The 22,656-nt window shown below is 48.3% G+C and overlaps 1 protein-coding gene and 1 long non-coding RNA gene across 4 annotated transcripts in view; one reads left to right on the plus strand and one right to left on the minus strand.

Annotated features, from left to right (window-relative positions):
- The window catches only part of LOC144365029 (uncharacterized), a 124,165-nt gene extending 123,679 nt beyond the window's left edge, over positions 1-486 (minus strand). For all 3 annotated transcript variants that reach the window (XM_078015749.1, XM_078015747.1, XM_078015748.1), the window contains exon 1: positions 265-486. In XM_078015749.1, the coding sequence (XP_077871875.1) occupies positions 265-460 (196 nt within the window). In that variant the 5' untranslated portion in view covers positions 461-486. The remainder of the gene's footprint in view (positions 1-264) is intronic.
- On the plus strand, positions 484-19,934 carry LOC144365032 (uncharacterized). Its single transcript, XR_013423289.1, has 2 exons — positions 484-644; positions 15,889-19,934. It is a non-coding gene; the product is annotated as an uncharacterized LOC144365032 (long non-coding RNA).
- Positions 19,935-22,656: the final 2,722 nt, after the last annotated feature.

Genomic DNA, 22,656 nt, shown 5'->3' on the forward strand with positions numbered 1-22,656 from the left:
AGCTGCTATGGCGGGAAGCCCCGGCTGACGCGGGAATTACACAAGACGACGCAGCTGGGCGGCCGGCGAGGCGCGGCCCCTACTGGGCCCCACCGCGTGGCCGAAGCGCGTATGGTCCAGCAAATTCACTGGACCGCGGGCCGCTGAGGGCCCGGCCCCGCGCCCGCCCCCCCCCCCCCCCCCCCCCGAGGCTGCCTGGCCGGGAGCCGAAAAGCAATGGGCAGCCTGGACCAGGGTGCCCAGCTGGCCACAGCCCGCACTCACCGATCCGCGGTCCCACCGCCGGCGCTGGAGCTACGCTTGGATCTCCAAAGTCCCGCCTTGCCCGGCCATCTGGCGCCCCCTTCCTCAACACACCGCCCACAGCTGCACGAGGTACATAGCCTCTGGCCCCGCCGCGGTCGCAGCCACGCCCCCTCCGGGGGCGGGGCCGACTGAAGCCTGAAGGGGGGATCAGCATCTCCAACCAGAGACCACTCACAGGGCCGCTCCATGAAGATTGACGAGCGTCTGGGCCAATGGGGAACCAGTAGGAGTGCGGAGCACCGGCGAAGGCGGGTGGGCGATTGCGCAGGACGTGGCACTCATCCTTCCTCCTCAGCTTGGGAATGAGTCTTTGGCTGTATCTTCTTCCGAGTGGAAAGGTGAGGATGGCTTGGGTCGAGTTCTCGGCAAGTACCTTTATGTTTCCCCCGGTTGCCAGGTACCCAGTATAGTATCTTGAGTTTCCATAAGACCCTAATCTTAGCTGAAATTTGAGGGCTCCTGGAAACAGGTCTGTCTTTCTGTAGGTTGTCAAACATCCTGCCCTGTTGAGGTTTCAATTAACCCTGAAAGAATTATAGCCCTCTTGCCAGTTGGCTTTATACCCTGTCCAAATCTGGTAGCCTTCTGCCTTCAAAATCTTACCCTCTTTCCCTCTGCAGACTCTTCTTCCTTTTATATTAGTCCCATTTCTAATTTCTGTCCGCCTTGCGTGAGAAAAGCCTCAGTACCTATTAAAATATATTCCTGAACCTACCAACCTAAGTAAGCCCTGGCATAGGGAAACATAGCCAGGTGGTACCAGATGACTGAAGCAAAACTAGACTTAAGAAAAAGGAGGAAAGAGGAAAGGCAAGGAAGAAAGAAAAACAAGTATGCTTTCCTAGGTCTGGAAGAAAATGAGTTTTAAAATATCTTACAGAATATGTATTTTATATCCATGTGTCTTTTAAATTATTTACAAATAACATCACAATATGAAAAAGCAGTCTTAGGAAAAGGATTTCAAATCCCAAGAAAGAATCCAAGAAAACCTAATTCATCTTATCTTGCTCTTGTCTTCACCAGAGGTGTGATAGGTATGATAAAGGTCCACATCTGTTCCAGCTAGTTACAAAGTAAAAGCTGGGGGCAATGCGTAGTAATTGATAATTATAGCAAAATTCAAAGTATCAGAAGGACAGTGGAAGAAATCAAACACTTCCCTATGCCAATCTATTAATCTACAGCAGTTTCAAAGGAAAGATTTTTAAAGGTCTATTTTAAGATGACATATACTCAGTTTGTGTATCATACCAACATGAAATGTACTGATAATTAACAAGGTAAGTAGGATTTTAATGAATGATTGCAATGTCCTAGTACTTGAAATATTGATACATGATAAATTACAGTAGAATTCAAAGGTACATTGACATTCAAATAAAAATGATTTTACTTCCTTTCCTCTTCATTTACCCAGGAGAATAGCTGCCATGTCTGTGTTTAGGTCATTGATTGAAAATTATGAAGCCATGGGATACACAGAGTGTGTTTTCATAGTTGCTAGTTACATTTCCCTGGCCCCTCCTTTTCTCAGTAACCCTGCCTTATATGAATTGCTCCTAGGCTTAGTTGGCACCCCTATTAACCTTCAGTCACATGGTCCTGTTTTTTTTTCCTACAGGTCTTCTCCAATTAGATCATTAGTTCCCTGAAAGTAAGGTCCTTATTTTAAACTCCTCTTTCCTCCCCTCAAAATGGCTAGTTCAATACTAGACATGTAGTACATAGAATTCTACCTTTACTATTGTGTCCATAATAAAAGATTGTTTCAAATATAGTGTTCCTATGAACCAGTCCTTTACATAAAAATTACTTAGAGTATTCTTGTTAGGGGGCTAGTGCCTACCACTGAAGGGTGTCTCCCCCTTAGAGAGCTTGACAAAGTATAACTGAATCAGAGTGTATTGGTTGTCCAGAAACTTGACTAAAGTGCTTATCAGGGGCATATCTTTTCCCAAAACAAAAAGACTAGAGAGAGTCCCAGGCCTTCTGCAGCATCTTCATGGTGCCACACGTCTTAGGCTCCTTGTAACCATTGGCTGTACTGTCCTTGTCATGGGGCTTTTGCCTTCAACCTCTGATGATGGCTATTCCTCTTCTAGGCATTTTGTCACATGCAGGTTAAATGGTGTGGGCGGTATTGGGAGAGGCAAAAAGCAAAAGATGAAAAATATTCATGCCAATTAAGTCTGCCCATTTAACAGTCTTTCCTCTGTTTGCCTCTGATTATCAAGACCCATGTCACATGACCATCCCTGTCTGCAAAGGAATCAGAAATACTATTTTAAACAGGATTTTGTTTGTAAAACGGAGGAATGCAGATACTAGGTGTGGAAATATTAGCACCTGCTATAGTTACTGAATAAGTGAGTTTGTGATTGAGCTCTATTTATTTCATCAGGAAGAACTACTTTTTTAAAATGCCACTGAATTTTCAATGAAAAGACTAACCATCTGGGCTTGGATTGTGGCTCAGCGGTAGAGCGCTCGCCTAGCACAGGTGGGACCCGGGTTCGATCCTCAGTACCACATAAAAATAAAGACATTGTGCTGTGTCCATCTACACCTAAAAAATAATAAAAAAAACTAACCATCTGATTTTAAAATGAGCAAAAGATCTGAACAGACAATTCAAAAAGTAAGTATGATGATATACAGACGACAAATAAGCATATGCTCAACAACACATATCATTTGGCAATTGCAAACTGGAACAATAAAATATAACATACCTACTAGAGACGAAAAAAACAAAAAAGCCAAATGCAGGCAGTGATACAGAGCAATAGGAACACTCATTCATTGCCACTGGAAAAGATGCAATCACTTTGGAAAACAGTTTGACAGTTTCATATAAAGCCAGGTATAGTTTTACCATAGGACCCAGCAATCACATTTCTAAATATTTGCCCAATTGAGTTGAAAATGTTTTTCCCTTTTTATTCATTTGTTCTTTTCAGGGATTAAAAATGTAGAGTGTGTTTTGCCATAGATACATGGAGTATAATTTATACTAGGATTTCATTGTATGTGATGTGGAGTTTCACTGGTCATGTATTCATATAGGAACATAGGACAGTGATGTCCAATTCATTCTAACATCTTTCCTTTTCCCATCACCCCCTCCTATTCCTATCCCCCCTTCCTTCCATTCTTTCCCCTTGTCTAATCCAATGAATTTAAATTCTTTACCCACCCCATTGTGTGTTAGCATCCATATATCAGAAAGAATAGTAGGCCTTTGCTTTTAGGTATTCTCTTATTTCACTTAGCATGATATTCTCCAGTTCCATTTATTTATCACCAAATGCCATGATTTAATTCTTCTTTATGGCTGAGTAATATTCCATTGTGTATATATGGCACATTTTTGTTATCCATTCATCTGTTGAAGGGCACCCAGCTTGGATCCATAACTTAGCTATTGTGAATTGACCTCCTGTAAACATTGATGTGGCTGTGTCAGTGTAGCATGTTGATTTTAACTCCTTTGCATATAAACTGAGGAGTGGAATAACTGGGTCAAATTCCAAGGTGGCTCGACTCCAAGTTTTCAGAGGAATCTCCATACTGCTTTTCAAATGGTTGCACCAATTTGCAGTCCCACCAGCAATGTTTGAGTGTCCCTTCCCCCCCACACACATTCTCGCCAACATTTATTGTTATCATATTCTTGCCATTCTGAATGGAGTGAGATGGAATCTCAGGTAGTTTTGATTTGCATTTTCTAATTTCTAGAGATGCTGAACATTTTTTCTGTGAAGTGCCTGTTCAGTTTTTTGCCCTCTTGCATATTGGGCTTTAAAAAAAAAGTTGGTGTTAACTTTTTGAATTCTTTATACATCCTGAAGATTAATTCTGTATGTTCAATGCATGTGGTAAAGATTTTCTCCCATTCTGTAGACTCTCATCCCATTCTTTATTGTTTCCTTTGCTCTGAAGAAGCTTTTCAGTTTGAGTGCATCCCATTTATTGATTCTTGATTTTACTTCTTGTGCTTTAGGAGTCTTGTTGAGGAAGGAAGTCCCTAAGCTGACATGATGTACTATTAGGCCTGCATTTTCTTCTGTCAGTCAAAGGGTCTCTGGTCTAATGCCTAGGAACCACATGGAGTTGAATTTTGTGCAGGGTGAGATAGGGGTTTAATTTTATTTTGCTACATGTGGATATACAGTTTTACCAGCACCTCTTGTTAAACAGGCTACCTTTTTTCCAATGTATGTTTATGTTACTTTAGTCTACTATGAGATAACTGTATTTATATAGGTTTGTCTCTGTGTCTTCTATCCTGTTCCATTGTCTGTTTTTGTACCAATAGCATGATGTTTTTTGTTACTAGAACTATGTAATACAATTTAAGGTCTGGTATTGTGATGCATACTGCTACGCTTTTCTTATGAAAGATTGCTTAAGCTCTTCTGGGCCTCATATATTTCCAAATGAATTTCATGACTGCTTTTTTCTATTTCTATAAAGAATATCATTGGAATTTTAAAAGGAATTGCATTAAATCTTTATAGCACTTTTGATAGTATAACCATTATGATGATATTAATTCTGCCTATCCAAGAACATGAGAGGCCTTTTCATTTTCTAAGGCCTTCTTTAATTTCTTACTTTAGTGTTCTATAGTTTTCTTTTTTTTATCTCAAGAGTTTTATTAATAATTAACTATTTTTTTATTGTTGGTCGTTCAAAACATTACACAGTTCTTAATACATCATATTTCACAGTTTGATTCAAGCGGGTTATGAACTCCCAACTTTACCCCGTATACAGATTGCTGTATCACATCAGTTACCCTTCCATTGATTGACATATTGCCTTTCTAGTGTCTGATGTATTCTGCTGTCAGTCCTATTCTCTACTATCCCCCTTCCCCTCCCCTCCCCTCCCCTTTTCTCTCTCTACCCCTTCTACTGTAAATCATTTCTTCCATTTGTATTATCTTGTCTTACCCCTCCATTACATAGTTCTTGATATATCATATTTCACATTTTGATTCAAGTGGGTTATGAACTCCCATTTTACCCCGTATACAGCTTGCAGAATCACATCAGTTACACTTCCATTGATTTACATATTGCCATCCTAGTGTCTGTTGTATTCTGCTGCCTTTCCTATCCTCTACTATCCCCCCTCCCCTCCCCTCCCCTCTTCTCTCTCTACCCCCCTACTGTAATTCATTCCTCCCCCTTGTATTATTTTTCCCTTTCCCCTCACTTCCTCTTGTATGTAATTTTGTATAACCCTGAGGGTCTCGTTCCATTTCCATGCAATTTCCCTTCTCTCTCCCTTTCCCTCCCACCTCTCAACCCTGTTTAATGATGGTCTTCTTCTCGTGCTCTTCTTCCCTAGTCTGTTCTTAATTACTCTCCTTATATCAAAGAAGACATTTGGCATTTGTTTTTTAGGGCTTGGCCAGCTTCGCTTAGCATAATCTGCTCTAATGCCATCCATTTCCATCCAAATTCTATGATTTTGTCATTTCTTAATGCAGAGTAATACTCCATTGTGTATAAATGCCACATTTTTTTTATCCATTCGTCTATTGAAGGGCATCTAGGTTGTTTCCACAGTCTTGCTATTGTGAATTGTGCTGCTATGAACATCGATGTAGCAGTGTCCCTGTAGCATGCTCTTTTTAGGTCTTTAGGAAATAGACCGAGAAGGGGGATAGCTGGGTCAAATGGTGGTTCCATTCCCAGCTTTCCAAGAAATCTCCATACTGCTTTCCAAATTGGCTGCACCAATTTGCAATCCCACCAACAATGTACAAGTGTCGGGTGGAGGTCCGGATGCACCTGGGGTCGAGGGAATCCCCCCAAGGGGCGAGACCCATCCAACTGGGGTGTCGGGGGAGCTCCCACCACTCCCCGGGTCGAGGAGACTCCCCTCGAGGGGCGAGACCTCTCCAACCAAAGTGTTGGCGGGAGCTCCCACCGCACACCAGGTAGAAGAGAAGCCTCCAACTGAGGAGTCTGGGGGAGCTCTCACTGCACACCGAGTAGAGGGGACACCCCCCCTCAAGGGGTGAGAACCTTCCAACAGGGTGTGGGGGGGAGCTATCACCACACCCAGGTTCGAGGGGACACCCCACTCTAGGGGCATGACCCCTCCAACCGGGGTGTCGGGGAAACTCCCACCACACCTGAGTCAAGGGTACTCCTCCCTCAAGGGGCAGGACCCCTCCAACCGGGGTGTAGGGGGAAGCGCCCACTGCACACCAGGTTGAGAGGACTCCCCAAGTGAAGGAGACTCATCTCCAGCCGGGGTGTCCGGTGGAGCTCCCACAGTATCCCGGGTCGAGGGCAGTCCCACAACGAGGGGAGTGATCCCTCCAACCGGGGTGTTGGGGGATCTCCCATCGCCCCCTGGGTTGGGGGGACTCCCCCCTCGAGGGGCGAGACTCCTCCAACCGGAGTGTCGGGGGAGCTCCCACCGCACCCTGGGTCTAGAGGGTACTCCCCTTAGGGGCAAGACACCTCCAGCCAGGGTGTTGACACCCCCAGGTCGAGGGCAATCTCCCCTCCAGGGGCGAGATGCCTCCAACCGGGGTGTCAGGGGAGCTCCCACCACACCCTGAATCTAGAGTACTGTCCCCAATATGAGAGAGACACCTCCAACCAGGGTGTTGGGGGAGATCCCACTTAACCCGGGGTGGAGGGGACTCACCTCTCGAGTGGTGAGACCCCTTTACTCGGGGTGTCGGGAGGAGCTCCCACCACACCTTGGGTCAAGAGGACGCTTCTCCTCTACAAGGTAGACCCCTTCAATTGAGGTATCAGGGGGAGCTCGTACACCACCGCACCCCAGGTCAATGGGACTCCTCCCTCGATTATGGAGAGACCTCCTACCCGTATGTCAAGGGGAGCTCCCACCACACCTCGCCTCTAGGGGACTCCTCCCTTGAAGATGGAGAACATTCCAATCGAGGTGTCAGGGGGAGGACCCACTGCACCCTGGGTCGAGGGGACTCCCCACTTGAGGTTGGAGAGCACTCCAACCATGGTGTAGTGGAAAGCTCCCATCGCACCCGAGTTGAGGGGACTCCCCCTGCTCAAGGGTGAAGATTCCTCAAACTGAGATGTCAGGGGGATCTCCTACTGCACCTCGGGTCAAGGGGACACCTCCCTGAGGAGGGAGAGCCTTCCAACCGGGGTGTCTGGAGAGCTCACACTGTATCACATGTCGAGGGGTCTCCATACCTTAGTTGGGAGAGCCCTCCAACCGGGGTGTCGGGGGAGCTCCCACTGCACGCGTGTTTAGGGTACTCCCCCCTCGAGGGTGGAGGGCCCTCCAACTGGATTTCTGGGGGTAGCTCCCAATGCACCCCTGGAGGGGACTCCCCCCTTGAGTAGCAAGACCCCTCCAACCTGGGTGTCGGGGGAAGCTCCCAACGCATCCGGGGTCGAAGGGACTCCCCCCCCAAGGGGAGAGACCCCTCCCAACAGGGTGTCGTGAGGAACTCCCACTGCATCTTGGGTCCAGGGGACACCCCCCTCTACCGGGTAGATCTCTCCAATGGGTTGTTAGGGGGAGCTCATACACCACCAAACCCAGGTAGAAGGGACTTCCCCCTCGAGGTGGGAGACCCCTGCAACCAGCGTGTCTGGGAGACGTCCCACCACATATCGGGTCAAGGGGACTCCTCCCTCGAGTATGGAGAGACCTCCTACAGGTGTGTAGGGGGCTGCTCCTATTGCACCTCGCCTCTAGGGGACTCCCCGCTTGAAGATGGAGAGCATTTCAACTGGGGTGTGGGGAGGCAGCTCCCACCACACCCAGGGACGAGGGGACTCCTCCCTCAAGGGTGGAGAGCCCTCCAAACGGGGTTTCAGAGGGAGCTCCTACCACACCCCGCATCGAGGGGACTCCCCGGTTGAGGGTGGAGAGCTCCCCAACCAGGTGTCGAGGGGACTCCCCCTTGGAGGGTGGAGAGCCCTCCAAACAGGGCGTGGGTGTGTGAGGAAGCTCTCACTGCACCCTGGGTCAACCCTGGGTCGAGCGGACTCCCCACTTGAGGGTGGATAGCCTTCCAAATGGGGTGTCAGGAGGAGCTCCAACCACACCCCGAGTAGAGGGAACTCCCTGCTCTTGGGTGGAGAGCCCTCCAGAGGAGTATCGGGGGCAGCTCCCACCGCACCCCGGGGTCAAGGGGCTCCCCCCTCGAAATTGGAGAGCCCTCCAAATGGGGTGTCGGGGGAGCTCCTAACACACTCCGGTTCAAGGGGTCTCCCACCCCCCCCAGGAGGAAGAGCCCTCCAAACGGGGGTCGTGTGAAGCTCCAACCACACCCCCGGTCGAGATGACTCCCCCCTCCAGGAGGGAGAGCCCTCCAATCAGGGTGTCTGGGGGAGCTCCCACCACACCATGAGTCGAGGCGACTTCCCCTGAGGGCGGAGAGCCCTCCAACGGGGTGTTGGGGGGAGCTCCCACCACAACCTGGGTCGAGGGGACTCCTCCTCCGAGGATGGAATGCCCTCCAAACAAGGTGTCTGGGGGAGCTCCCACCACACCCCAGGTCAAGGCGACTCCCCCCCTTGAAAGGGGAGAGCCCTCCAAATGGGGTATCGTGGGGAGCTCACAACGCACCCCGAGTTGAGGGGACTCCCCACTCGAGAAAGGACACCCCTACATCCGAGGTTTCGGGGGAGCCCCAAAGGCATCAGGAGTCGAGTGTACTCCCCTCATGAGGGGGGAGACTCCCCAACTGGGTTGTCTGAGGGGAGGAGCTCATATACCATTGCACCTTGCGTCCAGGGGACTCCTCCTTCGAGGGTTGAGAGACGTCCAACCCGGGTGTCATGGAGAGATCCCATCGAGATGTTGGTGGGGAGCTCCCACAACACCTGGGGTAGAGGGGTCCCCGGCTGAGGAGTGAGAGCCCTCCAACATGGGTGTAGGTGGGAGCTCTCACCACACCCAGGGTCCAGGGGGCCTTCCCCCGAGGTTCGAGAGTTCTCCAACCAGGGTGTCGGAGTGAGCTCCAACCGTACCCCCAGTCGAGGGGACTCTCCCTCGGACAGGGGGGGAGAGCCCAAAAACTGGAGTATCGGAAGGAGATCTCAATACACCCCGGATCGAGGGGACTCCCACCCCGAGGGGGGAGAGCCCTCCAACCGGGGTGACGGGGAGGGGGGGAGCTCCCAATGTACCCCAGGTCAAGGGGACTCTTCCCTCGAGGAGCGAAACCCCTCCAACACGGGTGTCGGGGGAGCTCTCACCGCACCCCAGGTGGAGGGGACTCCCCCCTCAGGAGGGAGACCCCTGCAACCGGGGTGTCAGAGCTGCCCCCGCACTCTAGGTCGAGGGGAATCCCTCATTGATGGCGGAGATCCATCCCGGGATCATGGGGAGCTTCCACCAACACCTTGGGTTAAGGGGACACCCCCTCGAGAGGGGAGACACTTCCAACCCGGGTGTTGGGGTGAGCTCCCACCACACCCCTTTTCCAGGCATCTCCCACCTCTACAGGGGAGACCCCTCCAACTGGGGAATCGGGGAGCCCCCACTGCACCCCAGGTGAAGGGGACTCCCCCTTAAAGGGGGTAGACCACTCCAACCAAGGTGTCGGGGGCTATTCTTTCCACACCCCAGGTCGAGGGGACTCCCAGCTTGAGGGGCAAGACCCCTCCAACCCGGGTGTCTGAGGGAGCTCCCACTGCACCCTGGGATGAGGGGCCTACCCCCCCCAGGGGCGAGACCCCTCAACCAGGGTGTCATTGGGAGCTCAGATGGCACCCCGGTCGAGGGGTCTCCACCCCCCCAGAAGCGAGAGAACTCAAACCGGGATGTCAGTGGAAGCTCCCACCACACCCCAGGTCTAAGGGGCTCCCACCCTAAGGACCAAGAGCCCTCCAACCAGGATGTTGGAGGGAATTCCAACCACACCCCGGGTCAAGGGGACTCCCCCCCAGGTGGGAGAGCCCTCCAATCGGTGTGTTGGGGGGAGTTCCCAGTACACCCTGGGTCAAGGGGACTCCCCCCCAGGGAGGAGAGCCCTCCAACTGGGGTGTTGAGGGGAGCTCCCACTGCACCCAAGTAGAGGGGACTCCCCCACCGAGGGGCAAGAGCTCTCCAACCAGGTGTAAGGGGGAGCTCCCAACGCACCCTGGCTCGAGAAGACTCCCCCTTCGAGGGGCAAGACTTCTCCAACCTGAATGTCAGAGGAATCTCCCAATGCACCCGGGTTGAGGGGACTCCCCCTCTCAAGAGGAGAGACCCCTCCAACCGGGGTGTCGTGAGTAGCTCCCACTGCACCCCTAGTGGAGGGGACAGCCCCCTCTATTGGGTAGACCCCTCCAATTGGGTTGTCAGGGGGAGCTCGTACACCACCAAACCCAGGTAGAGGGGACTTCCCCCTGGAGGTGGGAGACCCCTGCAACCAGTGTGTTTGGGGGATGTCCCACTGCACATCGGGTCAAGGGGACTCCTACATCAAGGATGGAAAGACCTCCTACCGGTGTGTAAGGGGGTGCTCCAACTGCACCTCGCCTCTAGGGGACACCCCCATTGAAGATGGAGAGCCATCCAACCAGGGTGTGGAGGGAGCTCCCACTTCATCCTGGGTCGAGGGGACTCCCCCCTCAAGGGTGGAGAGCCTTCCAACCAAGGTGTCGATGGGAACTCCCATGGCACCCCCGGATAGAGGGGACTCCCCTTGCTCGAGGGTGGAGAGTCTTCCAACCCGGGTGTCTGGTGGAGCTCCCACCACACCCGGGTCGAAGGGACTCCCCCCATGAGGGGGGAGAGTCCTCCAACCAGGGTATAGGGGGAGCTCACACCACACTCCTGGTAGAGGGGTCTCCACACCCGAGTTGTGAGAGCTCCCCCAACAGGGCGTTGGGGGAGCTCCCACCGCACCCCGTGTTGTGGAGACTCCTCCCTCGAGGGTGGAGAGACCTCTAAACGGGGTATCAGGGTGAGCTCCCACCACACCCATGGTCGAGGGGACAGAGCCTTCCAAAAAGGGTGTGTGGGGAAGTTCCCACTGCACCCCAGGTCTAGGGGACTCCCCGCTGGAGGGTGGATAGCCCTCCAAATGGGGTGTCGGGGGGGAGCTCCCACTGCACCCAGGGTCGAAGGGACATCCCCCTGGAGATGCGTCAGGGGACTTCCTCCCAAGGGGGGAGAGCCCTCCACCCGGGGTGTCGGAGGTAGCTCTGAATGCACCCTGAATTGAGGGGACTCACTTTCCAAGGGGAGAGAGCCCCCCAACAGGGGTGTCATGGGTCTAGGGGACTCCCAACTCGAGGGGCAAGACCCTCCAACTGGTTGTCGAGAGGAGCTCATACTGCAGCTTGTATTGAGGGAACTCCCAGCCCGAGGAAGGGGGGAGCATCCACCCCTAGTCCAGTGGACTCCCCCCCAGGGGCTCTACCGCTCCAACCGGGGTGTCCGGGCGAGCACCCACCGCACCCCTGGTTGATGAGACTCGCCCCCAGGGGCGAGACCCCTCCAACTGAGGTGTCAGAGAGAGCACCCACCATACCCCAGGTTGAGGGGACTCCACCCCAAGGGGTGAGACCCCTTCAACCGAGGTGTCAGGGGAGCTCCCACCGCACACCGGGTCGAGGGGACTCACCCCTCGAGAAGCGAGAACACTCCAACCCATGTGTCTGGGGGAGTTCCCAATGCACCCCGGGCCGAGGGGACTCCCTCGTCAAGCGCCGAGACCCCTCAATCCGGGTTGTTGGCGGAAGCTCCCAACACACCTTGGGGCGATGGGACTCAGCTAGAGGGGCGAGAGCCCTCCAACCGGGGTGTCGCAGGGAGCTCCCAAAGCACCCCGGGTCGAGGGGACTCCCCCTTCGAGGGAAGAGACCGCTCCAACTGTGGTGTGGGGGAAGCTCCCAGTGCACCCTGGGTCAAGGGGACTCCCCACTTGAGGGGCAAGACCCCTCCAACTGGAGTTTTGGAAGGAGCGCCCAACATACCCCGGGTCCAGGGGACTCTCCATGGAGGGGCGAGACCCCTCCAACTGGGTTATTTGGGGGAGGGCCCACCGTACCTTGGGTCTAGGGGACTCCCAGCTCAAGGGGGCGAGACCCTTCTAACTGGGTTGTCGGAGGGAGCTCCCACCGCACCCCGGTTCTATGGGAATCCCCCCCGAGGGGGAGATCCTTCCAACCAGGGTGTCGGGGGGGAGTTCCCAATGCACCCTGGGTTAGGGAACCCCCCCTCGAGGGGGGTAGAGCCCTCCAACAGGGATGTCGTAGGTGCTCCAACCCACCCCAAGTCGTGGGGACTCCCACCTTGAAGGGCAAGATCCGGCAGGAGCTCCCACCGCAACCCCGCTAGAGGGGACTTCCCCACCAAGGGGCGAGACCAATCCAACTGGTTTGTCATGGGGAGCTCCCACCACACCCCAGTTAGAGTGGACTCCCCCATTGAGGGGTGAGACCTCTCTAACCAGGTTGTCAGGGGGTGCTCCCAATGCACCCCAGGTCGAGGGGAATCCCCCTCTGAAGGGGGAGATCGCTCCAACTGGGGTGTCGTGGGGAGCTCCCAATGCACCCCAGGTTGAGGGGACTCCTCTCGATGCCCAAGAACCCTCCAACTGGGGTATTGGGTAGAGCTCCTAATGCACCCTGGGTGGAGGGACTCCTCCCTAGAGGGGTGAGACCCCTCCAATTGGGGTGGCGGGGGGAGCTCCCAATTCACTCCGGGTGGAGGGAATTTGCCCCCCAAGGGGCTAGAGCCCTCCAAACGGGGTATCGGGGGAGCGCCCACCACACCCTTTGTCGAGGGGACTCTCCCACTGAGTGGTGAGACCCCTCAAACCAGGGTTTCATGAGGAGCTCCCACCGCACCCCTGGTCATAAAGTCTCCTCCCCCAAGGGAAGAGAGCCCTCCAACCCCGGTGTCTAGGGGTGCTCACATGGCATCCCGGGTGTACGGGGGACTCCTCCCCCTACGGGTGAGACTCCTACAACTGGGGTATTGTGGGGAGCTCCCACCGCACCCTCGGTCAAGAAGACTCCCTTCCCTGGGGGGCTAGAGCCCTCCAACAGGGGTGTGGGGGAGCTCCCACCACACACCTGGTCAAGGGGTCTCCCCCCGGCCGAGGGGGAAGAGCACTCCAACCTGGGTGTCCAGAGGGAGCTCCCAACACGCACACTGGATGGAGGGGACTCCCCCGCTTTGGTTCAGAACCCTCCAATTGGGTGTCGATAGAAGCTGCCAACGCACTCGGTCCAGGGGACCCCCCCCCGTGGGTTCAGACCCCTCCAACCGGGGTTTCAGGGGTAGCTGCCAATGCACCCCTGGTTGAGGGGACTCCCCCACCCCCAGGGGCGAGAGCGGTCTAACCGAGGTGTCGGGCGGAGCTCTCACCACATCCCGGGTTGAGGGTACTCCCACTTCCAGGGGCAAGACCCATCTAATCCAGGTGTTGGGGGAGCCCAAAGCGCACCCTGGGTCGAGGGACTCCCCAACCAAGGGGGGAGAGCACTCCAACCTGCATATCCGGGGGAGCTCCCAACACATCCCAGGTCTAGGGGACGCCTCCCTGGTGGGTTCAAATCCCTCCAACTGGGGTGTCAGTGGGAGCTCCCGACACACACCGGGTCGAGTGGACTCCCCCCTCGAGGGGCAAGACTCATGCAACCTGGGTGTTGGGGGGAGCTCCTAACGTACCCTGGGTCAAGAGAATCCTCGCCCCCCCCCCCCCGGGCCAGACTCCTTCAATCAGGGTGGCGGGAGGAGCTCAAAGTGCACCCCGGTTCGAGGGACTCTCCCCCCAAGAGGTGAGACCCCTCCAACCCGGGTGTGGGGGAGCATCCACCACACCCCATGTCAAGGGGACTCCCCCTCTAGGGGGGAGAACCCTCCAACCTGGGTTTCTGTGGGAGCTCTTATACCATTGCATGCTGGGTCAAGGGGATTTCTCCCAGAGGGTAGAGAGCCCTCCAACAGGGTGTGGGGGGGGGCGAGCTCCACTGCACCCAGGTCAAGGGACTCCCCCCTTGAGGGTGGAGAGCCTTCTAAACCCGGTGTCAGGGGAAGCTCCCACTGCACCAGGGGACGAGGGAACTCCCCCCTCGAGGGTGGAGAGTCCTCCAAATGGGTTGTCAGGAGGAGCTCACAAAGCACCCCAAGTGGAGGGGACTCCCACCCCAAGGGGCAAGACCCCACCAACCGGGATGTCAGGGGGAGCTCCCACCGCACCCTGGGTGGAGGGTACTCTAAGCAAGTGTGGCGAAACCCCTCCAACCAGGCTGTCGGTGGGAGCTCTCCCCGACACCCGGTTGGAGCGGTCTTGCCCCTCGAGGGGGGTGTCCCCTAGACCCCCAATGCACCCCGGATAGAAGGGACTACCCACTCTCGGGGAGAACAACCCTCCAGCCTGGGTATTGGGGGAGCCCCGAATGCACCCGGAGTAGAGGGGACTACCCACTTTTGGGGGAAGAATCCTCCATCTGGGATGTTGGTGGGAGCCCCCTCCGCACCCCGGAGAGAGGGGCCTCACCTCTCCCTGGGGGAGACACTTCCAGGCGCGTGTCCGGGGGAACCCGCATACCACCTCACCAGGGTAGAGGGAACTCCCCTCTGCCTTTCACCAACTGCACTGGGCTCCCCAGATTTGTTTGTCCTTTCGTTTGCAGGAAAATTTGGAATTTTCAGGTTTCACTTGGTTTTGCCCTATTGGGATGAATGGAGTTCAGCCTAGATATCAAACACGGTTTGTGCTAGCTCCAGAAACTTCACAAAGACAATGAATTCTCAGTGAAACCAGAAAATTTTAAATGTTCCTGCCAGCAAACTGTTTGAAATAAAAGACCCAATCTTTTGGAATCGAGTAAGTTTATGTAAAGAATAAATCCTGCACAGAACCCCCCCCAAAAAAAATCAATATCTAACCCTACACCTAACCTAGCCCAAATCCTCCATTTCCATTCACCCCTGTAGAGCAAAATGATGTCATACCTGAAAATTCAAACATTTCCTGCCAGTGAATGGTTGAACATAGAAGAACTAAACATGGAAAGCTAAGTAAGAGTAGCTAGAGAAAAAACCCTGCCCAGTATCAAAGAAATAGGAATAAACCTAACCCTTACCATACTGCTAAATTTAAACCTAACCCTAACCCTATGCCAAACACTAACCTAATTCAGAATCATTGAACCTAAAAGACCCCAAATTAGGAAGCCTAGTACAGCTTCCTAAATATTGAACCCTGCCCAGTGTCAAAGATATCAGACCAATCCTAACCTTAGCCCTTATCCAAAAGCTAACCCTAAGCCTAAACCTAACCCTCACCTATTCTACAGCCAATAAACCTAAAAGACCCAAACTCAGAAAGCCTAGTGGGGTTGGGTAAAGATGAATCCTGCTTAGTATCAAAGAAATCTTACCAAAAACATTTTGGAACTATGTCAGTACATGCATATTCTATTGCTTGCTCTGAAATCTCTCAAAGATAAATCTGGAGGTTTTTTCGTACTAAAGCTGAGGGCTACGTCAACAAAGAACAAACCAGAGTGTGCACACTGACAAATAATTCAGTGAGTGTAAATTTCAGGAAGCTACCAAAAACCCTTCTTGGTTTCCACTTATATTTCCTTTCATTTCTAGAGAGCAACATGAACTATTCCTGCCAGTGAACCCTTGAACATAATGAACCAAACATGAGGAACCTTGAAAGGCTAAATAAAGGATGAATCCTGCACAGTTTCAAAGAAATCCGACCAAAACTTTTAGAGCTATTTCAGTACATGTATATTCTCCTGTTTGCTCCTAAAAAACTCAGAGAAAAAGCTGTTTGTTTCTACTTCAGCTTAGGGCTTGTTCAACAGAGAACAAAGGATTGTGTGTACACAGAGAAGTAATTGAGTGAGTGAAGCTTCAAGCAGCTAGCACAAACCCTATTTGATTTACACTTCCATTTCCATTCATACCTATAGAAAAATATGAAGTGAAACCAGAAAATTTAAAATGTCTCTGCCAGCGAACTGTTAAACCTATAAGACCCAAACATTTGGACTTGAGTAAGTTTATGTAAAGAATGAATCCTACACAGAATCAAAAAATCTGACAATATCTAACCCTAAACCTAACCATAACTGTAATCCTCAATTTCCATTCATCTCCCTTGGGCCAAATGAAGTCATACCTAAAAATTCAAAGTGTTCCTGCCCACTTGAACCTAGAAGACCCAAACTTGGGGAGCCTATTAAGGCTGAATACAGATGAATTCTACTAAGCTTCAAAGAAATCCAACCAAAACTAACACTACTCATAAAGCTAAGGCTAACCCTAATACTAATGTTAATACTAACCCTAACCTGTTAGAGAACCACTGAACATAGAAGACCACACCTGGGGAGCCCTTGTGGTGCTTGGTAAAGGAAGAATCTTGACCAGTATGGAAGAATTTTAAACAAAAATATTTTGGAGCTATTTTAGTATATGGATATTTCTGTGCTTTCTCCTAAAATGCTGACAGATACAGATGTTTGTTTCTACTTAAGCTTAGGGCAAATTCAATAATGAACAAACCAGAGAATGCACGCTGAGAACTAATTGAGTGAATGAAGTTTCAAGCAGCTAGCACAAACACTGATTTCCACCTCTATTTCCATTTATCCCTATTGGGAAAAATGAAGTGAAACCTGAAATTTCAAACTGTTTCTTCCAGCAAGCTGTTGAACCTTTAAAAAATCAAATTTATATAGTAAGATTAAGTAAAGAATCAATCCTGCCCAGTATCAAAGAAATCTGAGCAAAAAAATTTTGGAGTTACTACAGTATATAGGTATTCTCCCGCTTGGTCCTAAAAGACTCACAGATGAAGATTTTTCTTTCTACATAATCTGAGGGCTACTTTAACAATGAGAAAATCAGAGAATGCACACTGAGAACTATTGGGTGAGTGAAGTGTTAAGCAGTTAGCACAAACCCTATTTCATTTCCACCTCCATTTCCATTCGTATCCCTATAGGGCAAAATGAAGTTAAACCTGAAAATTTAAACTGTTTCTTACATTGAACCATTGAACTTTAAAGACACAAACTTGTGGTTAAGAAAAGAATGAATCCTGCACAGTATCAAAGAAATTTGACCAAACCTAACCCTAACCCTAACCCTAATGCTAACTTGTTAGACAACCATTTAACTTAGAAGACCCAAACTTGGGGAGCCTAGTAAGGCTAAGAAAAGGATAAAAACCTACCCAGTATCAAAGAAATCTGACCAAAATATTTTCAGATTTATTTCAGTACCTCAGTTTTCTCCTATTGCTCCTAAAACACAAATAAAGCTGTTTCTTTTAACTTCAACTTAGGACTACTTCAAAAAGTAACAAATCAGAGAGTGCAGAATTAATTGAGTGTGTGAACTTGCAAGCAGCTAGTAAAAACCCTGTTTTCATATCCATTTCCATTTCCATTCCTCCCTGTAGGGCAAAATGAAGTTACAGATATTCCCATGTCTATTAAAAAGTAAAATGGGCCAGCCTATACTAGCAAGACATTTCAAGTGGTTTGCAATTATTGGCATATACAGCACTTAACTGGAATATCCTACAACCCCTTATACTCAAGGCATTATAAAAAGAACACAAAAGAAATTAAAGACCATGCATTTAAAAAAAACAGAGGGGAGAAAGTATACCAAGTCCCCTTGCAATGCTTGAATAAAAAAAAATCTTATTTAATTTAAACTTCCATTCAATTTCAAAATTTTCTATGGAAACATCAGCCCATAAGTATTGGGCCCCCATCACAGGGCCCTCCTGTCTACCTGTGGTCTCATGAAAGGATCTCATAATAAATACATGGGATGACCCAGGGCTCTTCATATGCAAGGGTTCAGGATTTGCATATGTTAACAGGAGCATCACCACATCTTGGTGCCTACCAGAAAGTCAAGCTCTGGACCCCAAGAACCACCAACCAAGAAGACGAAGGAACTAACTCTGGAGGAGAACCCTTGCAGGCAAAGGACTCAACAACGCAAATGGACCTCAAGTAAAGTTACCTGGGGTGATATTATTTGTTGACTAAGTCACAGATAGGCTCCTTTGCCTGGTAGCAATCTCATCCTTGGGCCTATAAGGGTGGTCCTCTGTGCAGTGCTCACTGTTAATAGTGAAGCCCCCTCAGATAATGATAGCATCCCAAGCCATACCTTATTCCCTTGATAAGAGGAATTTCTCTGGTGAAGAACATCTATGTACCTGGGTGAGTGCAGCTCCCTGGAATGTAGCTGATGTGCCCAAAAACCATATTGGCTACTGAACCATATTGGCTACTGCAGCCATTACCAACCATTATGCAGAAAATCAATATGGCATGATAGATATCATGCCAATATTGCTAGCTGCTAGACCCATCAAAAGGGCAGCAGCCAGCTGGATGAATCAATCAATATTGAGTCCAGACCCTCACCATGAATTTGCCTTTATGCCAAATTATACCCATACCCACTATGCACAAGAGTTTGTTACATAACCCTTTGCTCTGCTAATAATCAATGATACTGATGGCATAAATATCACTCATACAGAGATCCTTTGTGCAGTCAATACATCCTGCTGGCTCACAAATAGTATAACCCCTCCTGTGAAACCAAAAATACATTTATCCTCAGAGTGCCCCAGCAATCTGGCTTCCAGTGAACCTGTCCAGAGTGGAGGAGCCCATGGGACATGGAGATAAAGAATCTTCTGAATGAGATCCTGAATTGGACAAGGCATGCAATTAGCCTCATCATCAATGGAATTATTTCCTTTGTAGATTCCATCGGTGCCACAGCCACTGGCACTGCTTCTCTCACTCAGAGTATCCAGACTGCTCAGATTGTAAGCAATATTTCTACTGCCATGGCAGAAGCCTTTGCTGTTCAAAATGACTTAAATAAATTCTACCAAGCTGCTAATTTAGTCATTTGGCAAGAACTAGATCTCCACCAGGAACAACTAGATATTCTGTTATGTTGCAAAGGCTCACTTGTGACCCTGAATTTTGTAGTATTTGTGTCACCCAATATTTTGTATCTGAAAATGTAATCTTACACTTCTCCAGTTTTTCTCAGTATATTAAGGGCACTTGGAATACTATGTTATAACTATGCATAAACTTACTAAGGCAATTGTCAAAACCAATGAGACTAATGTATCTATCTTGACAACCTCTACTTTCTTCCAGGTATTGATTGAACATTGGAAAGACATGATAGCCAAATTAACTAATCCTTAAAATGCTATTACCCTGGACTTACTCTTTATAATAGTGGTAATTTTTTCTTGTGTTGTGAGATAATTATGTAACCTTATAAATGACACTGAACAAAAACCAGCAATGCGGGCAGATGTCCTTGCAGCACAGTCAGATGGGGGAGATATGGGGACAAGTGCTTGGAGTACTGCATATGTGGCATATGTTAAGGGTGTCTGAGTGGCAAAACACCCTCCTTGTTCTAGATGCATGAGTGGCAAACCACTTACCCCATAGGCACAGCCCTGTATGTGAGGCCATGTGTTGCAGTACCTGCACTTGCTCCACAGTTCATTTCTCATTTGGTTGCTGCAAGCACAGGCAGCAAGAAATTGTATTTGTGGCTGCCTACAATCTGCTTAGCTACTGCCTGAGTATATATGCAATAAAATCAGTCCTGCTTTCTTCTTGGTCTCTGGAGGTCTTGATTAGTGGCTCTGCAGTCACACTCTCCTCTACCCTGTTCTGTGGACCTCCTTGCTGGACAACATAAATGGCAATATAATATATTGTGACTAAGTGGGGTGATCCCCGGAATAAAGAGTTAGTTTAATGTTTGAAAATCAAACAGTATAAGCCACTATGTTAACAGAATAGGATGATTACCTTAATAGATGAAGACAAAGCATTTGGCAATTTTAAGGTATCATGATACCATTCTTTGCCCTCTGGTAAAAGAAGATTACTACCTGTATCTAATAAGGGGTGTTTTGGCCATGTACATTATGGCCAAATTTGTTTACTCCAGAAAATCAATGTTCATATACATTATAAAACAACGGGCTTTGAAAATCACATAAGGCTATCTCCATAACAGCTGAAAAAAATGTTTTATAGAAAAGAATCAGGTATATTCAAAATATTCAGAGTAAATATCAGAGGGTCAAAGCCCAAAAGCTTCCTTTAAGATCTGTAAGAAAAAAGCTTCATTAGCATCACTTCTTTCAGCATTTCATTTTACTTTTTAGGAGATGCAGTATGTCACAGGAAAGAAACCAAACATGGAATTAAGAAAGAAACAACCAACTCAATATTCACAGATATTAGGACGAAATAATGAACTTTCAGGAACATATCAGGTAAGACACTTAGCAAATACAATTAGACCCTTAGTGAAAGAAATATGCAAATCAAACACTTAAGAATTTATTTAATTTATGAATATATTGAAACCAAAAACCTCATTTCCATTCCTAATTCTATTTTTAGTTTCTTGACTTCCCCCAACAAAATAAAGGAAAAGATACAAAAATATATTTAAATTCATATACACACATGCACATACATATGCTCGCAATCATACTTTGATTTATATCAGGAAGTGATTATTAAAAAAGAAATTTTCTAAATGTTTTGGCTAGCTTTTTAGTTTTCATATTATAGTAGATCCAATTCATCAATTTTAATTTAACACCAGTATCATTTTGTTCTATAACCAAAAGGTGATCTTTGGTTTTTACACATTTTGAATTTTAACTATTTATAAACATGGGCTCAATTTTATTTTGACATTTTCATATTGGTGAAATGTAGTACATATTTGTTCAGAATTTCCCAACAAAACTGCTTAAATGAAACACAAAAATGACAGCTCCATTTTAAAAATTATGTATATCAAAATTTAATATATAAAATGCAATATTAGAGTAAAATTATTTTACTTTCTCATATTAACCAAAGATAAATGACACTCATGTTACTTTTAATGTGCACAGAGATGCCAAAAAGGACACTTGAAATCACTTTAGCCCATTAAATGTAACATTAATCCCCAATGAAAGTGAAGTTTAAATTGTATAATGCATCTCAACCTGAAATCTCCATTCTTAATTAGTAATTTATTCCTTTAACTTCCTATCAGGTTGGACTTGCACATCTTCTTCCTTGGGTTAAAATTTTTCACTTACTGGTTTCTAGCGTCAAAATTCAGGCTACTAATGCACAACCATGGTATTCTGCTAAGTGTGTATACCATAAGTCTTCAGGAACAATAAAGGTTTATGTTTTATTGATTGCTTAGCATATTCAGTTCAATAATATTTATCAGGAATGTTCTATTTGGACAAAATTTTGGTATTTACTATGGGTTAGGAAGAAATGCTTAATAATGAATTATTAAGTCTAAGTTTGTTTTTTCCAGAGGATCAATAACTTTTATGGTACAATCCAGTAGCAGAAATTATGTCTTTTCAACAGAAGTCTCAGCACAAGTGTTTTCTGCTTCCACTATTTTTTTGTGTGAGAATACCACATACAACTCTATCTCTAGCTGAGTGTTCTATTGGACATTACATTGAATATTTACAATCATATATGTCATTAATAAGGAAGAAAAAATTATGAGATTTATATGAAAATCAATAGTTACAGCAAGTTAGCAAACACTTTTAAATGAGGAAAACATCTCAAGAAAATTTCAATTTAATCCAATATGAGCTTTAGTTTGCAGTTATTTGTGCCAAAATTGTTGAAGGTTCTTACTCCTGGACAAAAAAGGCCTAACCTTAGTCAATTTGAAAGGCTTTACCTAACAGGCCTTAGTGAAGAAAGCTATCATTTCCAAGGCATATTTGTTACAGAGCCAATGAAATTATTACCATCCTGGGGGGAAATGCAACCTAGGACTCAGAGTCTTTCCTTGGAAACCCTATTGAGATCTCTTAATTGGGGGAAGAAGAGTACTTGAAGATTTGTCTCTACAAGGTCTCTACTTTTCCATTACTACTCTCTAACACACCAACCCCCCACCCCACACACATCCACACACTCCTAAACTGCAAGATCTAATTGCTCAGCCTCTCTGGACAGAAGAGTGATTCATAAGTCTTAGTGATCTATCTGACCCTTGACTCAAGACATTTCTTGGGGAAAAATTAGAACAGTGGTGGAATTAGCACTTAAATGATTGAAATCTTGACTGTAGGTTCAATACAACGGAACCTGCTAGCACAGCGCCCACAAGATCAGCTCAGCTCTAGAATGCACTTTTTGAACCATTCTTGTCTACAAAAGAGAGAGAATAGCAACATCTCATATTAAGTATAGTAACTGAAAATTTTGGATTTCCTAGGTCAAAACAGGCAATAAATTATAGTAATCCCAAAACTAATTAGAACTGAAAATGACG

Source organism: Ictidomys tridecemlineatus, chromosome 6 (assembly GCF_052094955.1).
Source record: "Ictidomys tridecemlineatus isolate mIctTri1 chromosome 6, mIctTri1.hap1, whole genome shotgun sequence".
In the NCBI taxonomy this organism is placed as follows: Eukaryota; Metazoa; Chordata; class Mammalia; order Rodentia; family Sciuridae; genus Ictidomys; species Ictidomys tridecemlineatus.